This window comes from Sebastes umbrosus, chromosome 18, assembly GCF_015220745.1.
Source record: "Sebastes umbrosus isolate fSebUmb1 chromosome 18, fSebUmb1.pri, whole genome shotgun sequence".
NCBI classification, from domain to species: Eukaryota; Metazoa; Chordata; class Actinopteri; order Perciformes; family Sebastidae; genus Sebastes; species Sebastes umbrosus.
The window spans coordinates 11,490,367-11,513,270 of record NC_051286.1 but is presented as its reverse complement, the minus strand read 5'-3'; the positions used below and the strand labels follow the sequence as shown (position 1 = coordinate 11,513,270).

At 41.7% G+C, this 22,904-nt stretch overlaps 1 protein-coding gene across 1 annotated transcript in view; it reads left to right on the top strand.

Moving 5' to 3' along the window:
• The window catches only part of sesn1 (sestrin 1), a 63,054-nt gene that overhangs the window by 2,426 nt on the left and 37,724 nt on the right, over positions 1-22,904 (top strand). The window contains exon 2 of the mRNA XM_037750030.1: positions 307-626. Coding sequence (XP_037605958.1) covers positions 348-626 — 279 coding nt within the window. The 5' untranslated portion in view covers positions 307-347. The remainder of the gene's footprint in view (positions 1-306; positions 627-22,904) is intronic.

Genomic DNA, 22,904 nt, shown 5'->3' with positions numbered 1-22,904 from the left:
CTTGTAAGGGCTCCTTGGTGAACAAAGTATGTAATTGCAAATAATTTGCACACACATTTTTACATATACAGGTATGTTCTGCAATTTCTTGTTACTTCTCAGCTGACATATGTGCTGATACAATATATCTATCGGCCAATAGTATCGGCTGTCCAATTTATCAGTCAGGCTCTAATTCCTGCAATGCTATTTGACAATGAACGATATTATACAGTAGGTGCATGCACATTAGAATAACATTAAAACATTATAAGGTTGTTTTTTTGCTCTCTGATGTAAACATAGACTGTTTTATTTGTTGCATAGCTTGTTGTAAGACAGCACAAACGTTAGTCCTACATCAGAAGATGGAAGTGCAGGACCAGGAGTCTCTGGGGATGTGGAATGGGCTGGGCAGCCGGGATGCCATCTCCAGAACCGAAGTCATGGAGAACATCCGCCAGGACGTCATGAGGAAAGTGGAGGCCATCAGACCCATACCGTCACTGGCCCCGTCGCCCCCAGCCTCTGGGAGCCCTCCTAACAGCGACCTGAATGACACCCTGGCTCACCTCCTCATGCTGTCCAAACGGTGTCCCTTTGACGACGTCAAGGAGCGATGCGTTCGACTTCTACGGGGCGTCCAGGTAGGACATTCATGCAGCTCATAAGTGAGCTTCTTGTTTTATAATGCATTAAGCTGAACCAGGCTTTCATACTGTATGTCCTCCCATACTATTGTTCTGCTGCCATCTGCTCCACTCTTCACCTCTTCATAAGCATTGCAAACAATGTGGTTGAGTCAGAACGTCATCGAGACCCATTGCATGTTTAGTCAAGTGGATTACATTCAGTGACACGATGAAGCACCATGAACTCATTAACACTTAAACACTACAAGAGTGAAGGATTTACCAATCCAACCCTTCAACCATATGCATACATGCACAGAGAAGAATTTGTATAAACAATTTGACTGGTTTAATATTACAAGGATTTGGGCTGGCTGAAGGGGCGACATCACACTGACCACTGGTCTGTCACCACCGTCTGCTGACATCATATCCTTCTATCAGCTAAAATCAATGTCAGCACTATTAGTATGCCGTGCAGTTTTTGAAGTTATTGCAGATGTGGTGGGGTGTAATTTGGATTCAGGTCACGGCATGTAGCTGAAATTTGATTCAAGTTGTTGTCAATTCTTTCTGAACCAGCCTTAGTATAAGAAGTGGACTTCAAATACATGTATATTCGTGGTTCATATGTGTTGATGATTAATGTTGGCGCCAAAGCATTTTGAAATTTATTACATTTTGTCAGTATTTACTTGCAGAAAAACAAAATATTTGCTTTATCCCGGCTTTTCCGTGGCGTTAGCTGTGGCCTGTTCCACTTAATGAGTCCTCTAATAAGCAAAACTAAGCCCGACAACTTTTGATGGCCTGACACGTTGTTATTCTGAGGAAATAGGCTGTTTGGCAGTGGCATTAATTCCTGTTTGTGCGGAAGTGTTTTTTGGAAGATGGAGGAGAAGGGCAGAGAGAGATGAGAGAGGGAGAAAGCTGCTTTGCGGGTTTAGCAGTGCACCACAGTACACACCGTCTGGTATTTTTGAATTATGCTAAGCTGCATTTGCTTTGGGCTTGCCAAAGGGTGCATTTTATGAGCCCAATGTGGCAGCTCATGTCGTTCTGGTCCCATGGTTGAAGACCCCCCTGACCATCTCACACACACACACACACACACACACACACACACACACACACACACACACACACACCTTTCTCACGTTGTCAGGGATGGAAGGGGGTAAGGGAGGGGGGTTTGGGCTCAGACAGACCTCTAATTCCAGCAGATCCGCCGATTAAAGACAAAATCTTTGAAAGCGCAGACAGTCCTTTCCTCATACCAACCCCCTCCTCTAGAAGAGGAAGGCCTCCTGCTTGGTAACAATAATGTCTCTTAATATCCTCATGGCTTGCAAAATTTGTTTTTGCTAGTTTATTGCCCCAATGTGCATAACCACAGTTTATTTTGTACATTTTATCATCTGTGAAAGTACATCCAGTAATAATTTTAAAAAGGAGGAATGCCCTCGTACCATGGGAAAGGTGTGGCATGAAAAAATCTAATTTCAAGCACTCATACAGTATGCAGTAGATAGTAAAAATAAAAAGCCTTTAATAATATGTGCTACTGTAATACATTAAAACATATGCTAATGCGTATTGGCATATGTACAAGGCACACTCACAAGGTTGTGAATACCACAAGAGGGGGGCGTCCATATGGACTCTACTTATGAACACTGTAAACTCGACCCCATTTGAAGGCACCACTAGATCCAATAATAGTTGAGGAACCCATATGATAAAATAGAGATTCAGAAACATCTCTCCTCTAAAGGCCACAGGCCCTTCTCTGGTCCTAGCATTAACCTCAGTTGCCTGTTTTTTTGCAATCTGAGTAGTTGCTTGTTTTTCAAGGCACCCTGTGAATATGCAGGCCAAGCTGTGTTCACAGCTAAAAGGAATGGGCTCGAATGTTTGCTGTGTTATGTTGCCCCGATATTTCTGAGGTCAAGGGTTACGGGGTCGCGGACGAAAATAGGGTTGTGCACGGGGGGTTGGGTGGTTGGGTTTCTGTAAGCCGGGATTTGCTGGGGTGAACATATGGGGGTCAAAATCACTTACCTGTGCAATCCTGCCAGTATGGTCAACAGACAGAGGGTCATCCTGGGGCTATAGTCAAGGCGGTTGACCTTGCTGAGCTTTATTGATCTAATGCATATATAGGACCACGGGGTAACGACGGTGAAGACAAATGCACACACAAACCAAGAGAGACAATAGCAAGTGTTTGTTCTGAGTCTATGAAAGGGGTGGGCAGACTCCATCGTCCCTCTCGCTCTCCGGTCACCATGTTCCCTCGCTGGATGAAAGGAGCCCAGTCTTGGGCGGCTGGACAGAGACAGAGAGGGGTTTCTTTGTGTTATGTAATTACTCCATTGAGTTAGCCCTCTACCCTAAACTTGAAATTAAGAGCTACTCTCAAAAGATCAACCTTTTCTTGTGATGCAGACTGGTGAGACTTTGTCCACATGTGCAGCCTACAGAGATGAAATGATGTAGTAAAGAACGTACAGTAAATACCACATGGCCTTAGTGTCTCTTTGAATTTCATTCAGTCCAGTTCTGAGCTCATATGGTCAACTAGCAATGCAGTCCAGTTCATTTTAGGTCTGACTAAATAACATAATAAATAGAGCATCTTACTTTGTTAGTATAGCAGCTTGTTCTACAACAAGGTCTTTCTTACTCTAATTTCCTAATGCACAATTCATCATTGTGCAGAAGTGCATAGCCCCAGTCTGTTCCTCTCATGTATTATCATAACATTCGAGCCACTGAGCTAAGCATCTGTTTTTCTGAAAGATAAATCCCTGGCAATCTTTCGAAAACCCAGCGGGTTGTTTAACAACATTAACTGCATTTTTGAAGGTATTTCCAGAATCCTCAAACACTCCTTTGTCCATAAGGATAAAAAAAAAATATTCAGTTTGCTGTGCAGTAAAGAAGATTTTTATCCCATTCCCCAAGTTGTGACTCTAATTTGTTTTCTGGTAACAGATTTGTTCAATTTGTATAATTTGAACTAAAATTAGAAAGTGTATTTATCAGGTGTAGTTATCCATGTTAATGTTTTTCCCATTATTTTATATTTTTTATATATATTTTTTCTGGCCTCTTACTCTATAAAATGAGCAACCATCTTCTTTTGGATTCGGAAATGGAGTTGCAACTTGGGAAATGGGAAATAAAAGAGATGAGAGATTCATTTTTTAGAGATTTTGTTTTACAGAAGCGACAGTCCTGGAGTAGACTTCAGCTTACTTGTTTTTCTCTGACGAAGACAAAGGCTGTGTATCTTTCAAGCTTACGCTGCTCCTAATTTTTTTTTTTTACACATACTTATTTAGCTAATTATGGACATCGAGGATGACTCAGCAGCTCCTCTAATAAACACTTACGTGTGATTAATTAAGTGAATTGGCTTCCTGGATCTGACCTCCTCCCAGAATAACCCAGAACACATTTCTGCCTCCACATGAAAAGCTTGGGAGGGACTCCAGGCCCTCGGAGGAGATGGCATCAGATATTGATCACGTTGCTTTTTCAGGTTTGATTCATTCATAGCAGGTGCATAAGGTCCCTGTCATATTGGTTGTAAAGGGTGTGCATTGCCTTTAAATCTGTGTGTCAAGACTGAAATATGTACAGTATGGTTGCACATATACGGTCATAAAATCCATATTTGAATTGGCCCTCAAATGTATCATCCATTTTTATATTGATTATAGATTTGGTTTTGTCTGGGAAAGCTTGTTGTCTGTATAAGCCTGGCTTTAAGGTGGCATGCGTGTGGTGAGGCTATATAAACAAACCTGTCTTGTCAACCTTGACAGACAGGAGTGTGGACAGATGCAACATTGCTTTTCAGAGAGTCAAAGTCCACTCGTAGGCCGTAACATTAGTTCAGAGTTGTTAAAGTTTTTGCTCGCTGTCACAGTGACAAGGATTTCTCTCCTTTTTATATGCTTTTGTACATGAACGTGGGTGTATATGTACCTGTCTTTGTGAGTGTACTGTATGTGTCAACGTGTTTTGTGTGTGCATGCCTCCAGTCCTCTCCGGGCTACCTCTGCTTACTCTGTAAACAGAGTGAGGAGGACCCATGGGGAGAGAGCCTTGTGGTCTGGACAGATCTGCTGGATTATGGCCGATCTCGGCTCGAACCAGGTCAGACAAATTGCATGTTGAGGGGGGAGAGAAAGTAGCAGCAGCAGCAGCAGCAGCGGCAGCAGGCGGTGACCTTTGGCACAGTAACTGTACAGTGCTCCATGGATATGGAGGATGTGATCGAGAAATAAAGCTGTGGACTCACAGCTGCCAGCCAGCTGGGTAGAGTGATGGGACAGTGTTTATAGGAGCTGGTGTGTGTGTGTGTGTGTGTGTGCACTGGCAGTGTGTCTGTGTACAGTCTGTGGGATGTTCAATCTAACTAAACTACATGAAGCTTTATGTTCATATTGTGGCCACTTAAAGCTTTTCTATACTCCTTCAAACCTCTTATTGTTTTCGGTCCTGGCAATGCTGACAATGATAGCTGCACAATGATGCATTTTAGCTTCTATTCTGTTCCTTTTCAAAGTTTAGGTGCAATTTAGAGCTTAAATGATTAATCGGTTAATCAATGATTCAAGAAAATTAACAGTTGTGATACTTGATTTGCTGCTTTTCACCATTTTATATCCTTGTAAATAGGGCTGGGTGATGAATTCAATATGATAACTTACCCTGACCTTCACCTTTCAATGGAAACGTATCGTGATGAAATCAGATTTCGATCGTGATACACAATTACGTCGTCTAAATTGATAATAGAATGGCACTCGGAGAGCGCAGACCTCCGCCAAGCTGCCCGAGTATGACTGCCCCCCTTCTCCGTACAGCTTGCACTATCATCCATGTGTATTTTTACCTCCGCCAAGGCCAAAGGCCTAGGAAGGAGGTTATGTTTTCACCAGCGTTGGTTTGTTTGTTGGTTTGTTGGTTTGTCCGTTTGGAGGATTACTCCAAAAGTCCGCGATGGGTTTGAATGAAATTTTTTGGAGGGGATGGGGTGTGGCACAATGAACGAGCGACGTACATGATTTATACAATATCTTGACTTTCCAGCACCAAATGCCTGTTTTGCTAGACCATTTCTAACATGCTAGGGAAGCATACTAACACACAAGCCCCCACTTTGATCCTACAACACAGACAGACCCCCACCTTCCAGCATGCTGCCGGCTGTAAACTCGGGAAGACTAGCGAGGAGGGGGCATGTGGGAAGTGTGCAACTAGGTCACTGTCAATCCTGTTGTAAGCCTGAATAAATGATACAAAAAAAGCACAATTTTCCATTTTTAGCTGTTATTACACATGCAAAAAATCTCAGAAACATTTTCCTGTAGAAAGAAAATCTTTAATTTGTTCCCTGTGAGCATCATCAGTCTTCATCTGTTCCACTAAAACATGTAAAGGCTGCATTATCCTGGCACCGAGGGAGGGATGGGCTAGTGTTGGGTACGGGCTTTTGCAGAGCCTGAGCAGTCGTCATGGTACCAGTGGCATGAGGTGCAGTGATGGGGTGGGTTGGTTGACACCGTTACTTGGGGGTGGGGGTGCTGGCTCGTCTGCGATTATTTCTGGCAGTGCTATTCAGGAATTGAGAGGGAGAAAGAGAGGGAGGGAGATGGAAAGAAATAAAGTAGAAATGTTGCGAAACATGATGTCTACGTGCTGAAGGTTGAACAAGAGATGGGGGGGGAAAGTAACGGCGATTGAATAGATCATGCAAGAGGTGGAACAAACACCGCCTTTCTCTGTATTCAGTCAGCAACCTCCAGTGGAAAACTACTAGCACCCCGAGTCTACAAGCCCCGCTCTCCGGAGTCTGAATCATTTCTCTAATAATAATAATATCTGTCTTGTCCAGAACTGAACCCCACGCTTTAAATGTCCCTAAATCAGAGTAAAACCCAAATAGATATTTGATAATCAGGTCACTTTGTCACTCAAACCCACATCCATGCAATCCACCCTGGCTTAGTTGCAGTTGTCTCCCGTCAGATCATTGCAAGGCTCAGCTTGTCTCACCCACACACCCCGAGACTGAGGAGGAGGAAGGAGGAGGAGGAGGGTGTGGAGAGAGGAGGCAAGGCGGTGGACAACAGTAACAAAGTGCTGCAGCAGGAGGTTGAAATAAATAACAAACTCATGCAGAAAAGGCACATAAATAAAAACGTTCAATGCATGGAAATAATAATAGCCATGTTCTCCTGCTCTGCATGCAACCTCAGGTAGAGCAGGGTTTACTGTGTAGCTCCTATCAGAAGAATAGAGATAGGGTGATCACATGGTGCCGTTGAATAAACAAGGCTCACTCTCTCTCTCTCTCTCTCTCATTGCCATAATGTGATATTTATAACTTGCATATGGAATTAAAGTTCACAAATTATTAATTAAGTCTCCTGCTGCTTCGTTAGCTCCTATTCCTTTTCCCCAACACGTCTCTCACAAGATTGTGTTCGACTCTCCTTTTCTGTTGAAACTGAAGCTTGTATAACTGCATCATACCTAAAGTAATTCTAGGTATGTGCTGAAATGTCAAAGAAATCATGTTAGTTTAACAACACCTTTCCTGAACCGGTTCATCAACAGGGACAACTTTAATGTTTTCTTTCTGCACTGTTGACCCCTTTTCACAGCATACATTAGGACTTCTCATGGCATGAACAACAGGAGTAATAACAACATAACTGATGGCTGGTATTGTGCATGTTGGCTCACTGGACACTAAGCAATTAGTCATTTTTTATGCTTTTTCATGCTGAATGACTTATTTCTAAGAAAATTATAAGCACATCTGCAACAAGATTTAAAGTGTAATTCTTTGTAGAGAAACTCAGTTTTACAGATCTGTCGATTAAATCAGTTAATTGATTAGTCGACAGAAATGTATGAGTGTTAGTTTAAATTCTTTGGTCGAGGACAGCCCTACACCTGTGCTTTTCCTGCTGTGACATGTCAAAATATCTGCAGTGAAACCTACAGTATATTGACCCTGTAATCTTGTGACAGCATTACATCATCCTGTAGCAATAGACCTGTTTTCACGGCAGACATTTTTAACACACGTCGCAGTAAAAGCAAAGGTGTGAATGATGAAATGAATGATGGCTGAGTTCTATGTTATTAGTAACACCTGTGCCTTTCCTATTATGATTTATAAGTCCAAATGAGTGCTGTGAATAAGGTCTTTCTGGCGTTGGAATTGGGGGGACTGCGTCTGAAAATGTCTGTAACTTCCCAAAACTGACAGTCTGACATTCACTCCTCGCAGTGATTGGCCAGCTGTGTGGAGGTGAAGCGGCAAGCTGGGTTTCTCCTTCTCTCTCCTGCTCTCTTTTCTTTCTTTCTTAACACAACTATTTCTGTCACTTCTTATGTATACACATGAGTGCAGCACTAAGTCTATATAGACAATTATAGCACGTCTTCTTGCCCCTCTCTCTTTGTAGTTAAGATTAGTTAATTGTTAGTCTAATAATACACATATACACACATACAGTAAATATCTTTTGGTTGAAGAACCTCTAACTGTAGGGCTGCAACTAACTGTTATTTTCATTGTTGATTAATCTGTTGATTATTTTCTTGATAAATCGATCAGTTGTTTGGTCTATAAAATGTCGATATTTTGTGTTTCCCAAAGCCCAAGAGGACGTCCTCAAATGTCTTGTTTTGTCCACAACTCAAAGATATTCAGTTTACTGTCACAGAGGAGTAAAGAGACCAGAACATATTCACATTTAAGAAGCTGGAATCAGATCATTTTGACTTTTTTTTTCTTTAAAAAATACTTAAACTTTTAAACTACATTAATTTTAATAGTTGACAACTAATCGATGCAGCTCTGTCTGACTTAATTGTGTGTCCCCTGCTTCTGAAACCAAACCTACAGTATACCCATGTATATTTCTGTAGGCTTTTGGATATCCTGAGGGAGTATTCAAACACACACTCACACAATCCAACAAAATAAATCTTGCTGATATAGAAGTGGCTGCATATCTCCCCACTTGCCTCATACACTCGGCCCCTGGTCTCGGACACTGTCATCTATCGACTTGTGTGCCATCTGTTCAGGATTAATTTGATCGAATTCATAAATGAATGATGAAGGTTATTGTCCAGTGGAGGCAGTATTCGAGAAAAATCAATATATGCCTTTTATCCTCCACCCTCTTAATGCTAGGCTCTTTACTTGATGAAAAAGAATCGCTCATTGAGTGGTTTCATCATTCACACAGCGTATTGAATGACTGAAGCCGTTCACCTGTATGGACACATGAGGGCGCTCTGTACCAGCCTGTAGCCTTCACTTTGCTCTCCTCTCAAGTTGCTGGATGGGAATTTTCCATGCGTTGGGCTGAATGCGGGTCTTGAGAGATTTATAGCAGTGAGCATGCAGGATTTAGAGGCATCTGCGGATCAGGTCACAAAGCATGAATAGCCCTGTGGCTGCGGTCCAGGCCTCAGTCTGAGGTAGCCCCTATTAGGATACAAACCACACAGGCTCAACACTGGGCTTAGCCAGCTGGGATACACAAACAAAATATTAGGGACACTCGCTCCTGTTCTCATCAGGAAATATTGTGCAACCACTGACATTTAGTTCAACCTGAATCCAGGTGAAAAGCTGCAGTTCTGTATTGATTTTAACTCGCTGTGTCTGCTTTTGACTTGAGCAGAAGATGCTGCTGAACAACCAACAAAATCAACAATTTTCATGATGGATTGACTGTTTAAGTCATTTATCGTGCAAAAATGCAAAGCGTTTACTGGTTCCAGCTGCTTTTCTCAACCTTTGGTTTTGGACCATTCATTGGACAAAACAAGCAATTTGAAGGCCTCAACTTGTGGTCTGGGAAATTATGAGGGACATTTTTCATTGTTTTGACATTTTATAGACCACATGATTCATTGTTTTATTCAGAGAGTTGTTAACAGATTAGATTGTTGCGCCCATGAACAACACAGGTTTAAGGGTTTTGAGAGTTGGACTGCCATAATGGGTCTGTGCGTCAGAAATAATGACATATTTACTTTTATTTTTATGCCAATTTTCCGTGCCATGCCATTATATTTGATTGTGTTCAAGGTTCTTTATTTGTCATTTGTCAATTCCATCAAAGCAGTCATTTGCAATGAAAATCACTGGTCTCAGGTTCCTTCAACAATGTTCATAAAATATGTATATATAAAAGGGGAAATCACACAAGGAAATGTAAAAGCAAAATGATAATCCATGTCATAAAATAGTGCAGTTAAAATAAATATAAACATAAGTAAATATAAAATAGTAATGTAAATATAAATTTGTAAACTTATAATTTAGTTGACAGTATTTCAGATGGGAAAACGGAATGTAAACAGGATGTAGTATGTATATGTATGATGAGAAGTAATATATGTACACAAGTGTAAACAGGAATGTAGTATGTATAGAGAAGTAATAAATATGTATATACACAGAGATGTAACAACTGTGTAGGCTTCTCTGTGAGTTTAAAGGCTACCTGCCTTTAGTCTTGAAGGAAAACATTAAACATGCAGCAGGACACACACGGCGCTCACAAGGGCTTGTTCACCTCCGTGCACCTCGTCCAATCTTGCAAAGACCCCACACTTTGAGACATGAACTTCGCTGTGGTCAGCCCCTGATGGATCGTTTCCCATTGCAGGCATTGCGTGGTGCCGCTCACCGAGTGGCGTTGCTTCAGTTTACCCAGTGCCGTGTTGGCTTAGACTCGGCTCTGATGTTGTTTCAGCGTGTGTGGTATTGTTTCAGGCCCAGTGTGGAGTGGTGGAGGTGGTATTGTGCTCTCTTCTCGGGGGTATTGTCCTGAGCTGATGTATGTGCGCTTGTTTATGTTACAGGCCAGTTTGTCAGGACGGTGACAGTTTCACGCTACGGGACCTCCGCGTTCCCACAGTCGTTCACCTCTGACCTCAGCTCTTTTGCTCCAAAATCAGGTCGAAGTGTGAGTGTGTGTGTGTGTGTGTGTTAGAGGCACGGAGGGAGAGAGTGAGTGTCAGCATGTGTGATTGACATGCAATGTTTGTAAAAAGTACTTCACAGTGGTTACTTAAGGTAGGAAAACACACTACCCGACCAGAGTATGCCTTAAGTCTGGACATGCACCTTTGTGTTGGAGGTTATTTGGTGTCATATCACACACACATACATATTAACAAAAACATATATACAGTGTAGTCAGAGAGTTAAAGAAAGTAAGTGGACAAGTTAATAAACACTTAAATAAAGTCAAGGTCTTTAGCAAGTGAAGCACATACTCATTTGGATTAAGGTTGCTTGTCTTCATTTCAGTTCAATGCAGACTATTTGATCCATCCCCTCAAGGTGCAATTTGAGGGAAGCACATTTGCAAACATAAAATACACAGAAAACATTCATTGGCTCACATAAAAAGTGACAGCTTGCCGCATGAGTAGCACCCTCTCCAAAGTCAATGTCATATTTCAGGATGTTTGTCCTGCTGCATTGTCCTAAAAATGGGCTAAAAATAGGAACAAGATACACTATGTTCATTATCAAAAATTCAAATGACATAATCTATTATAACACTGGCGCACCTAAAAGTCTGACCTGGCTATAAATGTGCTATTTTTGCCACCCTCACCTTAATGGTATTTATGGTTGTAGGTTGCAGCCAGCTGTCACGAAGCATCTCGTTTTGTAAGTGTCACCAGATACTGTGCCAAAATACTTCTGATGGTATTGATCCACCACACCAGACACTTTGAGGATCAGGATTAATTGCTGGTGATAAATCCTACAGTCGGCTGACAGAAGAGTCTGGCTGGGTGACATTGACAAGAATTTTTTTTATCAAATACCTGATAATGATACATATGTGTATAATATGGTGATAAACAGTACACTAAAATATGTTACTGAAAACATTTGAGGTGAGAAATTGGCATTAAAGTAACATTCTTGATTTATATTTGTTCAGCGCTGCCTAGTTTGACAGTTTGATCCGAGTTTATGAGTTTCGCAAGCAGTGATTGACAGCTGCTTTAGAGACTGCTTGGCTCTGATCGGTTATTTTCCTTCTGGCGCGAGGAAATCTTGCCATGCAATGCCATCAGGAGCACTCAGAGGACACAGAGGAACATGACTCTGTCTCATGAACTACTGTCAGGATACAGTAACTTCCACTGCCCCCAAGTGGCAAACAAAAACAGCTATTGCAGGTTCAAAGGTGCACTGGGTAACGTGTAGCCACCTACTCCAAACAAAGAGGGGTCAGCATTTCACCTCTACTACTGGATCCATACAATCTAAATACATACAATTACAGTCATCTGTTATTTAAAAAACAAAAACAAAACAACAACAGCAGGGCAAGAATACGCAAAATTCAACCAAAATTCTGAAACTCTGAGAGCCGGTTCAAAATAACACTGCTATCTTATAATCTTCACGTGTGGCGTCGGCCTATAGTTTACGTTGTACGGACTGTACGGTCCGCGTACGTTTTGATAGTTTGTTTATTGGCTTGGCTTTGGGATGGCAGTCCTCCCTGCCAATGGGGGACTACTTCGCCAGGAAGGGAGCGTGTGGCGGCTCCAGAGCTTCAGTCGCCGGCTGTGGTGACTCTGATTTGGCACTGGGTCTAACCTGTGTATCGGCAGCAACAGTGAGTATGCTTATCTGGTGGGGAGACCCCCAGAATCAGACCCCAGAGCTGGGGTTTGCACTGCTGGCTAAATTCAAGCTAACTGCTAACTGGAGGTCCGTCCGGCGAAGTAGTCTCCTGGTGGCGGGGAGGACAAAGTGAGGGTGAGAGTGGTTGTCTCGCTTCTGCCACTTTGGATTTAAAGCCTTTGAACCCACACAGGTGTTTTAGTTATTCTGGTTGATAAGACCTCTGAAAAGGGTTGAAGGTGGCCCGGAGCTTTGATGGGAATTTATTAGGTCACTAATCTTCATCGACCAATAAAAACGATGGTGCAACAGGTGCAACAAAGCTAACAGGAGACTCAGGAAGATGTCACTCAATTAGTCAATACACACCCACACAGTCCTGAGAAGAGGTCTAATCAGCCAAATTAATTGAAAACACCTGTGTGGGTTTACAGAGGATTTAATCCAATCAACGAACTATCGAAACGTACACAGACCATGGATGTATTATTGACAGCCCTCGTGGGCAGCTTTACTTCTTCGTTCTCTGGACTGAGGGCAGTCACTGATGCTACAGTGACTCACTATCGCCTCTCGAGGAACAAATGGTATTACAAGACAGGACGGGCCGAGGCAAGTTGGCTAGAATGCTCATTTCAGTAGATATCTCTGCAACACGATGCATAGATGTCTTTGATATAACGTCAACACTGTAACCTCTTCTTCACATTTGAATGTTTTAAACTAGAAATTCGGGCCATATCTTGCACATTGCACCTTTTAACTGTCAACTTAGGTAAACACACATTTTAGCTACTCCATTATATAAAAATCAAATTTCCCCATGATATGTAAGGATGTTATATCAGTATTTCACCCTTCTCTACAGCAGGCACAGCCTAATACTGTGTGTCAAAGTCAATATAGACAAAGTTATGAGCTGTCAGAAATGCTAATTTTATTGGTTCACAAACTATCTTAAAATATGCCTTTGTGTTAAAGATGATACTCTATAATTGGGGGTTGAACGCAGCCTGTTGGTATGTTTTTCACACTCTGCCCCTCCTCTCTGTGAGCAGTGAAACTCAGAGGTGTTTGTGTGTGTGCGCTCACCATGAGACCAATGTGGTTGCCGTCTCTGTTGATTTGGTCACTTCAGATGCTCGTGTGTCTGGTGTCTATCTAAACGAAGACTCACGTGTCAAAGAGGAAATGCGTTTGTTCCCTTTTTTTTTTGGTTTTAACAGTTCAACGGTTTTAAAGTTCATGACTGCATAAAGGATGGAAACTTCATCTCGAAGGTGCAAAGCAAGTGCACAGAGTTGTTTACCCTCCTACCGCTCACACACTTGTACTACATGTCCCAACACAGTAATTGGACGAGATAGTGTTACATCATGTTGTCATCAATCACACCTTGAGGGTTTATTAGACCCCCTATTGAGGCCAGCCCCCCACCCCGATGCACACACACACACACACACACACACACATTCCCGCTACATTAAGCACTCCAGGAATGTTCTGATAGCACATTACGTAACAAGGAGTCAGGTTGGATATAAACGAGAAGCTGGTCCCTGAACACATCATGTAACTGTGGCCTTTGTAAGCTGAGCCCTTGTGACTCATGAGCCCTGCAGGAAAATACTGGTGTTTTGTTGTTTGCACCAATAATTGAGGTTGTACCCTCCTTTTGAATTATTCCAGATGTTGGCTTTAGCCACCTTGATGATATTACAAACATACAAGTTAGTCATCAGTGAAGTGAAGTGGATGTCTCGTTGGTTCTTCCAGCTGATCTGAGATAAGTTCGTTTTAGTAGTTGGCACAAATCTGCTGGCTTTACTTTAAGAAATTTGGATTTTTGATTGAGATTTGAACTTTGAGTCACACACATGAAATGCAACTTCAATACATTTTACCACCTGAAGAACATTGCAAAAGGCAGGTTGTTTCTCTCCCTGTGGATGACTCAGAAAATCTGGAAAATCAACTGGCTGGACTAATGGAGCTTTGTTTTGCAGACTCTTTTCTGTAGCCAGTTTCCTTAAAACAAGAAACATACGGAATGGATAAGCTCCTTTTTTAACTACTAAGACTTTTCATCAGGCCTTCATTTTGTCAGAGAGATGTTAATAAAATGTTTGTGCATTAGGAAAATGTGTTTTAACTTTACTTTTAGTTAGTGGTTGTTTTGATATTTTTCTTATTGCATTCTGTTTTGACCATAGACTATAAAATGGATGTAGTCTCCGTGACGTCACCTCAGGTTTCTGAAGAGCCGTTGTGAAGCTCAAAGTGGATGGCTCTGGTTGTTGCCATCTTGAAAGTGACAACGAAGCCTAACTCCCGGCTAATCCAAAAATGGTAAAGAGGTGGAAAGTCGGTAGAGTTGAGGCGGTCCGGGTGATGCAGCAGAGCAGACAGCTAGCGACCTGATAGGACACCCACCTATCACTCAAAGCGGTCACGCCCTCAATTATGCCGAACTTTAAGCCTTAATATAAGTTAAACGGGTGAAATATATAAATATTCAATCCTGTACAGTTGTCATGAACAGGGTAACAAATAAGCTATAGAGACCAAAACCAGGCCGTAAACATGTTTGTGAAGTTTCAACATGGGGGTCTATGGGGATTGACTCACTTTTGGAGCCAGCCTCAAGTGGCCATTCGATGAACTGCAGTTTTTGGCGCTTCTGTGTTGGTTTCATTTCTCAGCACCGGAGGTTGCCGCTTGGTTTTGACATGCTTTGTTTAATTGTATTTATCTGTTTATCTGCTTCCTTTAGTTTACAGTAACCTGTTGTCATCACGGTTTTATCTTACACTGGTGTTAACAACATTGCATTTTTTTTAATACACATTATGTGCTATACAATGTTTGATGTATTTAGTCTTATTTGGAGAAATTGGAGCTAGTTTTTCATTCAGAGGAGGAAATTTGTACATCTTCTTACAGCATAAAATAACAGATTCAATCTAACGAAAGTTCAAACTAACATTCTTAATTAGTTTTTTTGTCTATTTGTTGTTTTCCTTCTTTGATTCCTATTTCAGTTTAGTGAAGATGAGGTTCATATCAGACCTTTCGTTGAACCGTAGAAACATTTTAGGCTCTTCTTTGATTTGGATGGGTGGTGCTGCACAGTTTACACCCTTTGTGTTCTCTGTATAGATTGTTTCATAGCATGTTTTCTTACCTGCTGAGTCATTAAGGCAGATGGATGAATTATTGCAGTGGTTCTCAAAATTGAGTTCAGACGCTCCCAAGAGTCCTTGAGAGTGCTACAGAGGGTCTCCACTTTACTGTAATTCAGGAGAAATTAGCCCAATTACAGCATGATTAAAATGAACTGCTGGACTCACAGGTCAACAACAGGGAAAATCTGAGGATTAATCTTTAACTCATGAGGGACTGTGGAAGTCTATATTTGGTGGCCTAGTAAACAAAATGTATATGTGGATAGAAACTCTGTCCTTTATGTGACTTTGCAGGTTGTAATACATCAGATAATGCATACCAGTGCATTTCAACCAGGGTGTGTAGGCTTACTGTTATTGTGCCGTATGTCTCTGCCAACAGTGATTAGGAAGTAAGAAAGGACCCGCTCTTTGAAAATACCAAGTATAATCTCTGAGGCCAAAGAGCACATTAAGGCAGAGATCTTAACAAGTAGAAATGTTTGGAAACAATGCAATCCATTGTTTAATGAGCAACAGAGAGGTTGGAATGGAGGTAGGTGAATGAATGGGCACAGTGAGGTAAAGTAGAAAGAACGCTGAAAAGAAACAGGGGAAAGGAATGAGGTGCAGAGAAAACATGCAACGAGACGTCAGAGAAAGTAGAACAAAGAAGATATACGTCTGGTTGCGAAAGAATCTTGATAAAACAAAGCGATATCTTGCACATTAGTGAGAAAAGCAGGCTCTAGTGGAGGGAAATGTAGGGAAGAAAAGCCCAGATTTTGACTTTTAGGGAGCTTAGAAGTACATGAATAGTAGGGGCCAAGCTTGGCTAAACTCTTGAGAGAACAGAAGTATCTAGGCCATAGGGAGATCGATGGTGAGCGAGACAAAAACAACTTCTCCATCTGGTTCCTGAATAGTCTTTTGCTGGCTTGTTGCCACACCTTGTCCGTTCCTCTGTAGATTTCTAGTCCTGTTGCAGTAAACACTCAGAGGCCCGTAGGAAACCAGGCATGTAAAGGTTGGCAACCATCCAACACAAAATATACACAAACCCTCGAGTCACTCAGTCAGCTCATTTTTTCCCCCTCTTTTTTTACCACTGGGGATAACATCCTGGTAAATATCTCTAAGCCCTAAACTAATATCAGCTTTTTCAAATCTCAGAAATGGAGAGAAGGAGTCCACATCCCCCTCATGACCTGCATGAGCGCACTCGGACATGGGCACCCCTCGGGATATCAATCAGCGACATGCTCCCAGTCGCTTATTGGCTTACTTTAAGGGTGTGTCAGTGGCCCATTGGCTCACTTCTCGTCACTTGACGTCAGGAAAGAAGGAGGGGAAGGAAGGAACTCTATAAGGACCCCTGGTCGTAAATTATACACAGCGCAGATGTGATGTCAGGAAAGAAAGCAAACAAGTGATGTTCGGTAACTTATGTAACACGTTTTCTCAGTGTCCAGCCAGGGAGCACATTAGTCAGATTTATATCTTAAAATCAGTCAGACTAAGATTGATTGAGGTTAAATGCTGCAGCTGCTCTCTGATGTTGCTGTCTGTCTAAACTGGCCTTCATAAATAGGTAGATGTAGCTGAGTAGGCAGATAATGATGCATGAATAGATAACCCAATTATTTCCCATACTTAACACATCATTTACTCTACTTTACAAGTAATCAAACACGTCAACACAAAACTATGTTCCTCTCTCAGTGGCTGCGTTGCCCATCTGTCATTTTCTTTGTCAGTTGTGTGTGTTTGCTTATCTTCGTCTGGACGCTTTGCTTATTTTTCTTTGCAGCGTTGCCTTGCAGCGAAATCCACGGCATTCTGTTTGTTTGTCCATTATAGCGTGTGTGCTTTGCGTGTATTTTTAATGTCTGCTCCTAATTTAATGGAGCTGGCCGTGTTGCAAATATGTTGTTTTTAGTCAACTCGTGCACAGTCGTAGTGATGTTTATTGAACGAACAGTGTGAAACATTTCATGGGATCTATTAGCAGAAATGTTAATATTCATAATTATGTTTTCATTAGTGTATGATCAGCTGAAACTAAGAATTGTTGTGTTTTCGTTTGCTGAGAATGAGCCCTTCGTATCTACATAGTGAGCAGGTCCTCTTCACAGAGTCCGCCATGCTGCTCCGCCATGTTTCTACAGTAGCCCAGAACGGACAAACAAAACACTGGCTCTAGAGAGAGCCTTTTATGTTTTTATGTTACACAAATGTGAAACTGCGGTAACATGAGCTGCACTAAAGTAGTGTTATTATGGTAAGGATGGCCTAGGCAGCTCACATTGCTGCGGTCTTGAAAGGGAGGAGTGAGTTAAGGGGTTGCAATCCCACCCCTAGATGCCGCCAAATCCTACACACTGTGCCTTTTAATAGGTACTGATTCTGACAAAAAAGCTATTTAAAGGCAAGGCTCAAGTCTAAAAACCCGACTGTAAGAGTCTGTTGAAAAGCATCCAAACAGGTATCTGCGTGGTGAAGAAATGCTTTCTTGTCGTTATAGTTAAAAGTGGAAATATACTCGGAAATATATAGTCTCTAATCCTTAAAATATATGTGGATTCAATTAACTGTTTGGCACCAATTTTAAAATTGGCAAAATTTAGTGATTTACCAATTGAAAATAGTGAACATTTTTTGCTTCCAGCTTCTCTAATGTGACGATTTGCTACTTTTCTTACATTGAAAGTTGAATATTTTTGGGTTTTGTACTCTTGGTCAAAACAAAACAAGCAATTGGAGGAGTTCATCTTGATTGCAGTTGGTATTTTTGCTTCTGAAAAGGCCCCAGCAATGATAAATTAAATAGAATATGAAGCTGCAAAGACATTGAATTAATATTGTGCCCAATTTTTCTTCTTTGATAACTAATGCCAACTAATGTTGGTGGTAATGTAGAATCTCAGTGCATATCCTGGTTACAATTCTCGCTTAACCAAATCTTTATTAAAATCTTGTTTTATGTTTTTGAATATCGACCTATATAGCATTAACAGATTTTTTTTAAACTCTCAAAAATCAATATCAGCATTGTCCTCAGTGGCGTTCAGTCGGGCTTTAGTTAATCGTCTAGAAAAATCAATACATGCATCAGTTATAAAAATAATCCTTTGTTGCGGCACAAATAGTCCATTCAAGCTTTAAAATGTATTTGTAAAGTGAACCGTCTTTCCTCACATTGGAATATGGCTGAAGAAGAAAAAAAACGATCCGTTGTTGAACCTCTGTGAAATACCACGTGTCTCCGCGTGTTTCTGAACGCAGGTGTGTTACGTTGACCATCCAGCCGAGACGTTCATCCAAACATGCTGTCATCATTCCCTCGTCTCAGAAGTTTTCCCTCCTCATACATGTGAGAAGAAAGAAAAAACAGATAGAGGAGCGTTCATGCCAAATCAAACTTGTTTTCACGTCTGATTTGATGTGGTCATACGCGGTCACCACACAACGATGCTTTTTGTTACTGCTGATATCGCAGGAGGTCTGAGCGGTTACACATCTCCTGATAAGGGACGTGTTTGCTCAAGATTTTTCTTTTGAGACGTTACAGGAGTTGCAAACAACACTCTGGTTGCTTCATTGTGCAACACAACCCCATTGCATAAATCTGACTTTAAGAGGGAAGAGTGAGAAAAACAAGTCTTGAATGTTTTTCCTTCTACAGATTGTTTCTGCGTAAAGCCTGTAGTACTTTTTTTTTTTTTTTTATCTCTTGTGCTGTAAAGCCTTCCAGTATCTAAAACTACATGTACTTTTGATATACTGAAATAGTTTGCAAAACGAGAACTACTTTTTGCTGAACAGTCAGTTTATTTTGAACTTCTATTTCGTGCTGATGTTGATATGGGAAGTGCAGAATTATCTTGGTTTGTTGTTGACTGTTTTGACAGGTGCCCTGTTTGTACTGGACAGACAGTCTTTCCCCTATTGCAAGCTCTCCACACCCTCTGACCAGATATAACCAGCAACTGTGTGTGTGTGTGTGTGTGTGTTGGTGTGTGTGTGTGTGTGTGTGTGGGAGGGAGGGAGGATGTGAATGATGTTTATGTGCAAGAAACAAAGTCTGGTCTGTGTGTGTTTTGAGGGAGGGAGAGAGAGGGCGAGAGATAGATAATGATAAAGAGCATGTGAATGCTGTATAGGGTAAAACAAAAGTGTGTGTGTGTGTGTGTGTGTGCGTGCACTGTGCACACACACACACACACTTGTGAATTTGGGATTAGCCCCAACCTAATTGTGGGCAAGCACTCAAAGCCTATTAATGCCTGACCTGACCTCCTCTTTATTCCCTCCATCCATCACTCCGAACGCAGAAAACACAGAGAGCAGCAAAACAACAACTGCCGTTATAACAGAAGGAGAGACGGCTGCTCCTACCGGCTGCTGTGATTGGCCCAGATGCACCGCTTGAGAGGGCTGCTATTGGCTAAGAGGAGACACACCTCTAGAATCTGTTTATGTGCAGCCGGAGAGCGAGGAGGGGTGGATGGAGGAAGGGGATATTGGGGTTGGGGTGTGATTGCGATGTGCTGAAACAGAAGGGAAGCGATTTGGGAGGAGGGGGGAGTTACGTGTACTTTCTGGAAAACTTCCATTGGATCTCATTCAAAACCTTCTAGGAAACTGGGATGTTTGTTTGCTTTTCTTTGTGTGTGGGTGTGTCTGTGTGTGTGTGTGTGTGTGTGTGTGTGTTTGTGTTGTTGTGCTGAGCCCCCTGAAAATCACAACCAGGCTAACCTAATTTAGTCACTCAGCACCATTAATGAGCCAGCAGCCCTTCCCATATAAAGTTGACCAACAACTGCATGAAAGCTTTTTGTTGTGATAGAGGAAAATCGACATCTTTATCTCTGGTAATCACGTCAACATGTTTCTGCGGTCAGGCCTGCCCTTGCATGCAAGAAAAGAGCCAGTTTATCATCAACAGCAGCTAAGTCACTCGTGTTTTTCATTGACATAACATGATCGCTGTCTCACGGGTGAAGCACACAGCAGTTATGAGTCTATGAAGTTAGAGCAAACTGGACAGCTACAGTAGGTGGGTCTGTGTCCGGAGAGCTGTTGTTTTCCAATCACAGGTGCCAAGGATGTAGGAGGAGCTTGAGATGTTTTTGTCTCAGTTTGTACAAAAAGTTCAGTACATTTTCTGGGGGTGAGAAGTCAGCCATTGCGTCAACAGGTGAGCCCACCGGTTTACTCAGGGAGATACCTGTGCTCTTCAAGACGTTGATATCCACCAAGATTAGGTAACCGTACATGACAAAATATATAACAATATCTTGTTAAAGGAAATGGTTGGCCCTACTCCAGGGCAGTGATATCTGAGTTTAATAAATAAATGGGAAAAGTGGACTGCTTACAAAACCCATCACAAGGGCACAACTAAAACAGTTTTATAAAAAATAGATATTTTAAGTTGTATCAGTATATTGTTTACCCCACTGGCCAAGATATAAAGTAATTGATATTTTACTGTTCTCAATTTTGGTTAGGCCAGTGGGCAACTCAGTGGTCTGAAAAGTGAAGCCTTAAACTGTCATTCTTTCTAATAGCCAGCAGGGGGCGACTCCTCTGGTTGCAAAAAGAAGTCTGATTGTATAGAAGTCTATGAGAAAATGATCCTACTTCTCATTTGATTTATTACCTCAGTAAACATTGCAAACATGAGTTTATGGTCTCAATCGCTAGTTTCAAGTCTTCTTCAATACAGCATGATGTTCATTTAGTAAACTATGGTCCCATTTAGAGTCAAATAGACCATAAAGCAGGGTATGATTTAGGGCGTGGCTACCTTGTGATTGACTGGTTGCTACCACGGCGTTGTCCGGTCTGGGAGATGTTTTCGTCTTACATCGTTAACCTTTTCACAGTGTTTTCTGTTCGTGAAAGGTAACGGTTCAGTTGTGCTTAGCTCCACCCTCTTGTGTCACTTCTGGTTGAAAATAACCACGATGGCGACGGACAAAATGCAGAACTCGAGGCTTCAAAATGGCAAAGAATTTGTTATTATCGCTGGTATAGATTTATGGTGTTTTGCATTTTTTGTGCGCACACATTTACTCTGAACTGTTGAGCCGGCAAAAGGGTTTCTCCTCACATTTAGTTGGGTCATGCACTGCAGGCTATCAAGATTACTGTTTTTTGACTGCAGTTTTCAGGGCTGTTTGAGGTTAAAGTTACAGTAGATGTCATAGTTTCAATACAGGTATGTTTGAACAGTGCTCGCTACAATCTGCATTGATTATGTGTGTGTAGATATGTGTGTGTGTGTGTGTGTATAGTCACGAGTGTGTTTATTAGCAGGGTGATGGCCAAGGTTTGTGCTAGTTATGAAAGCTGAGAGCATGGCAGCGTCCATCCCCTCCTTGTTTACCATCTCACTGTGTGTGTGTGTGTGTGTGTTTGAGGAAGAGTGTCTGGGTGTGCTCAGAGGCATTAGTGACCCCCGGGCTGGTCTGAGGAAAAGGTTAGGGTTACTAATGCGTGGGTTACTTGCGTACATGCACTCCTCTGAGCATCATGTGACAAAAGCAGAGGCGCCCTCAAGCCACACCCCTCTCCTTATGTCACATTTGTTTGTCTTCACTCTTTGGGTTGATGTATTTCTATCAACTGCTCTCTTGTTGATGTTCAGGCTGCCAGCAGAACAGAGCTCTCCTTGTTCACCTGCTCTCTGCTCAAACAAAGCGAGAGTGTGTTTTTGTGCCTGCACCAGGGTTGGGTATAAAACTGATTACTGGTAATGCTGTGGCATTTTTAGAATAGAAAGATTTAAACTGAATGTTTCTTCTGATTCCTAAAAAGTAGGGATAAAGTTAGTTAGTGGGGCGCAATGTGGAAGAGGAAGTGATAGAGTCAATTTTAAGATGTTGATGAGATTGATCTTCTCATATCAGATCAGTAATACTATAATAATTTCACCTACAATCTCTCCATGTATTTACAATGTTCATTCATATCAATAGTGTGGATGAATAAATGATACATACAATAAGGATGTCACAAGAACCTGCCAAAATTCTGAAAATATGACAGTACTCGTTTTTGTACAGTACCGTATGATACTGGGGATCAGGGCTAGAGACTTGACAAGCTAGTATGACATGGTTGGTACCAATGGATTCCTTTGGTTTTGTGGTTTCATATGATGCCAGTATCTTCACTCTAGCTTTAAAACTGAACCAGTTACAACCTCCGAAAGATTGAATAGCTATCGGGCCGGGTGTTTCTGGAGAATCGATACAGTATCACAACACATAATATCGTGATACTCCCGTGTATCGATATGTTCTTACACCCTTACATTTGAGCAGATGAACACTCTGTTTGATCTACTTTTTACAATGTAATTTAATGGTTTTGAAAAAGCAAAAAAATGACACCACCTAACTTGTT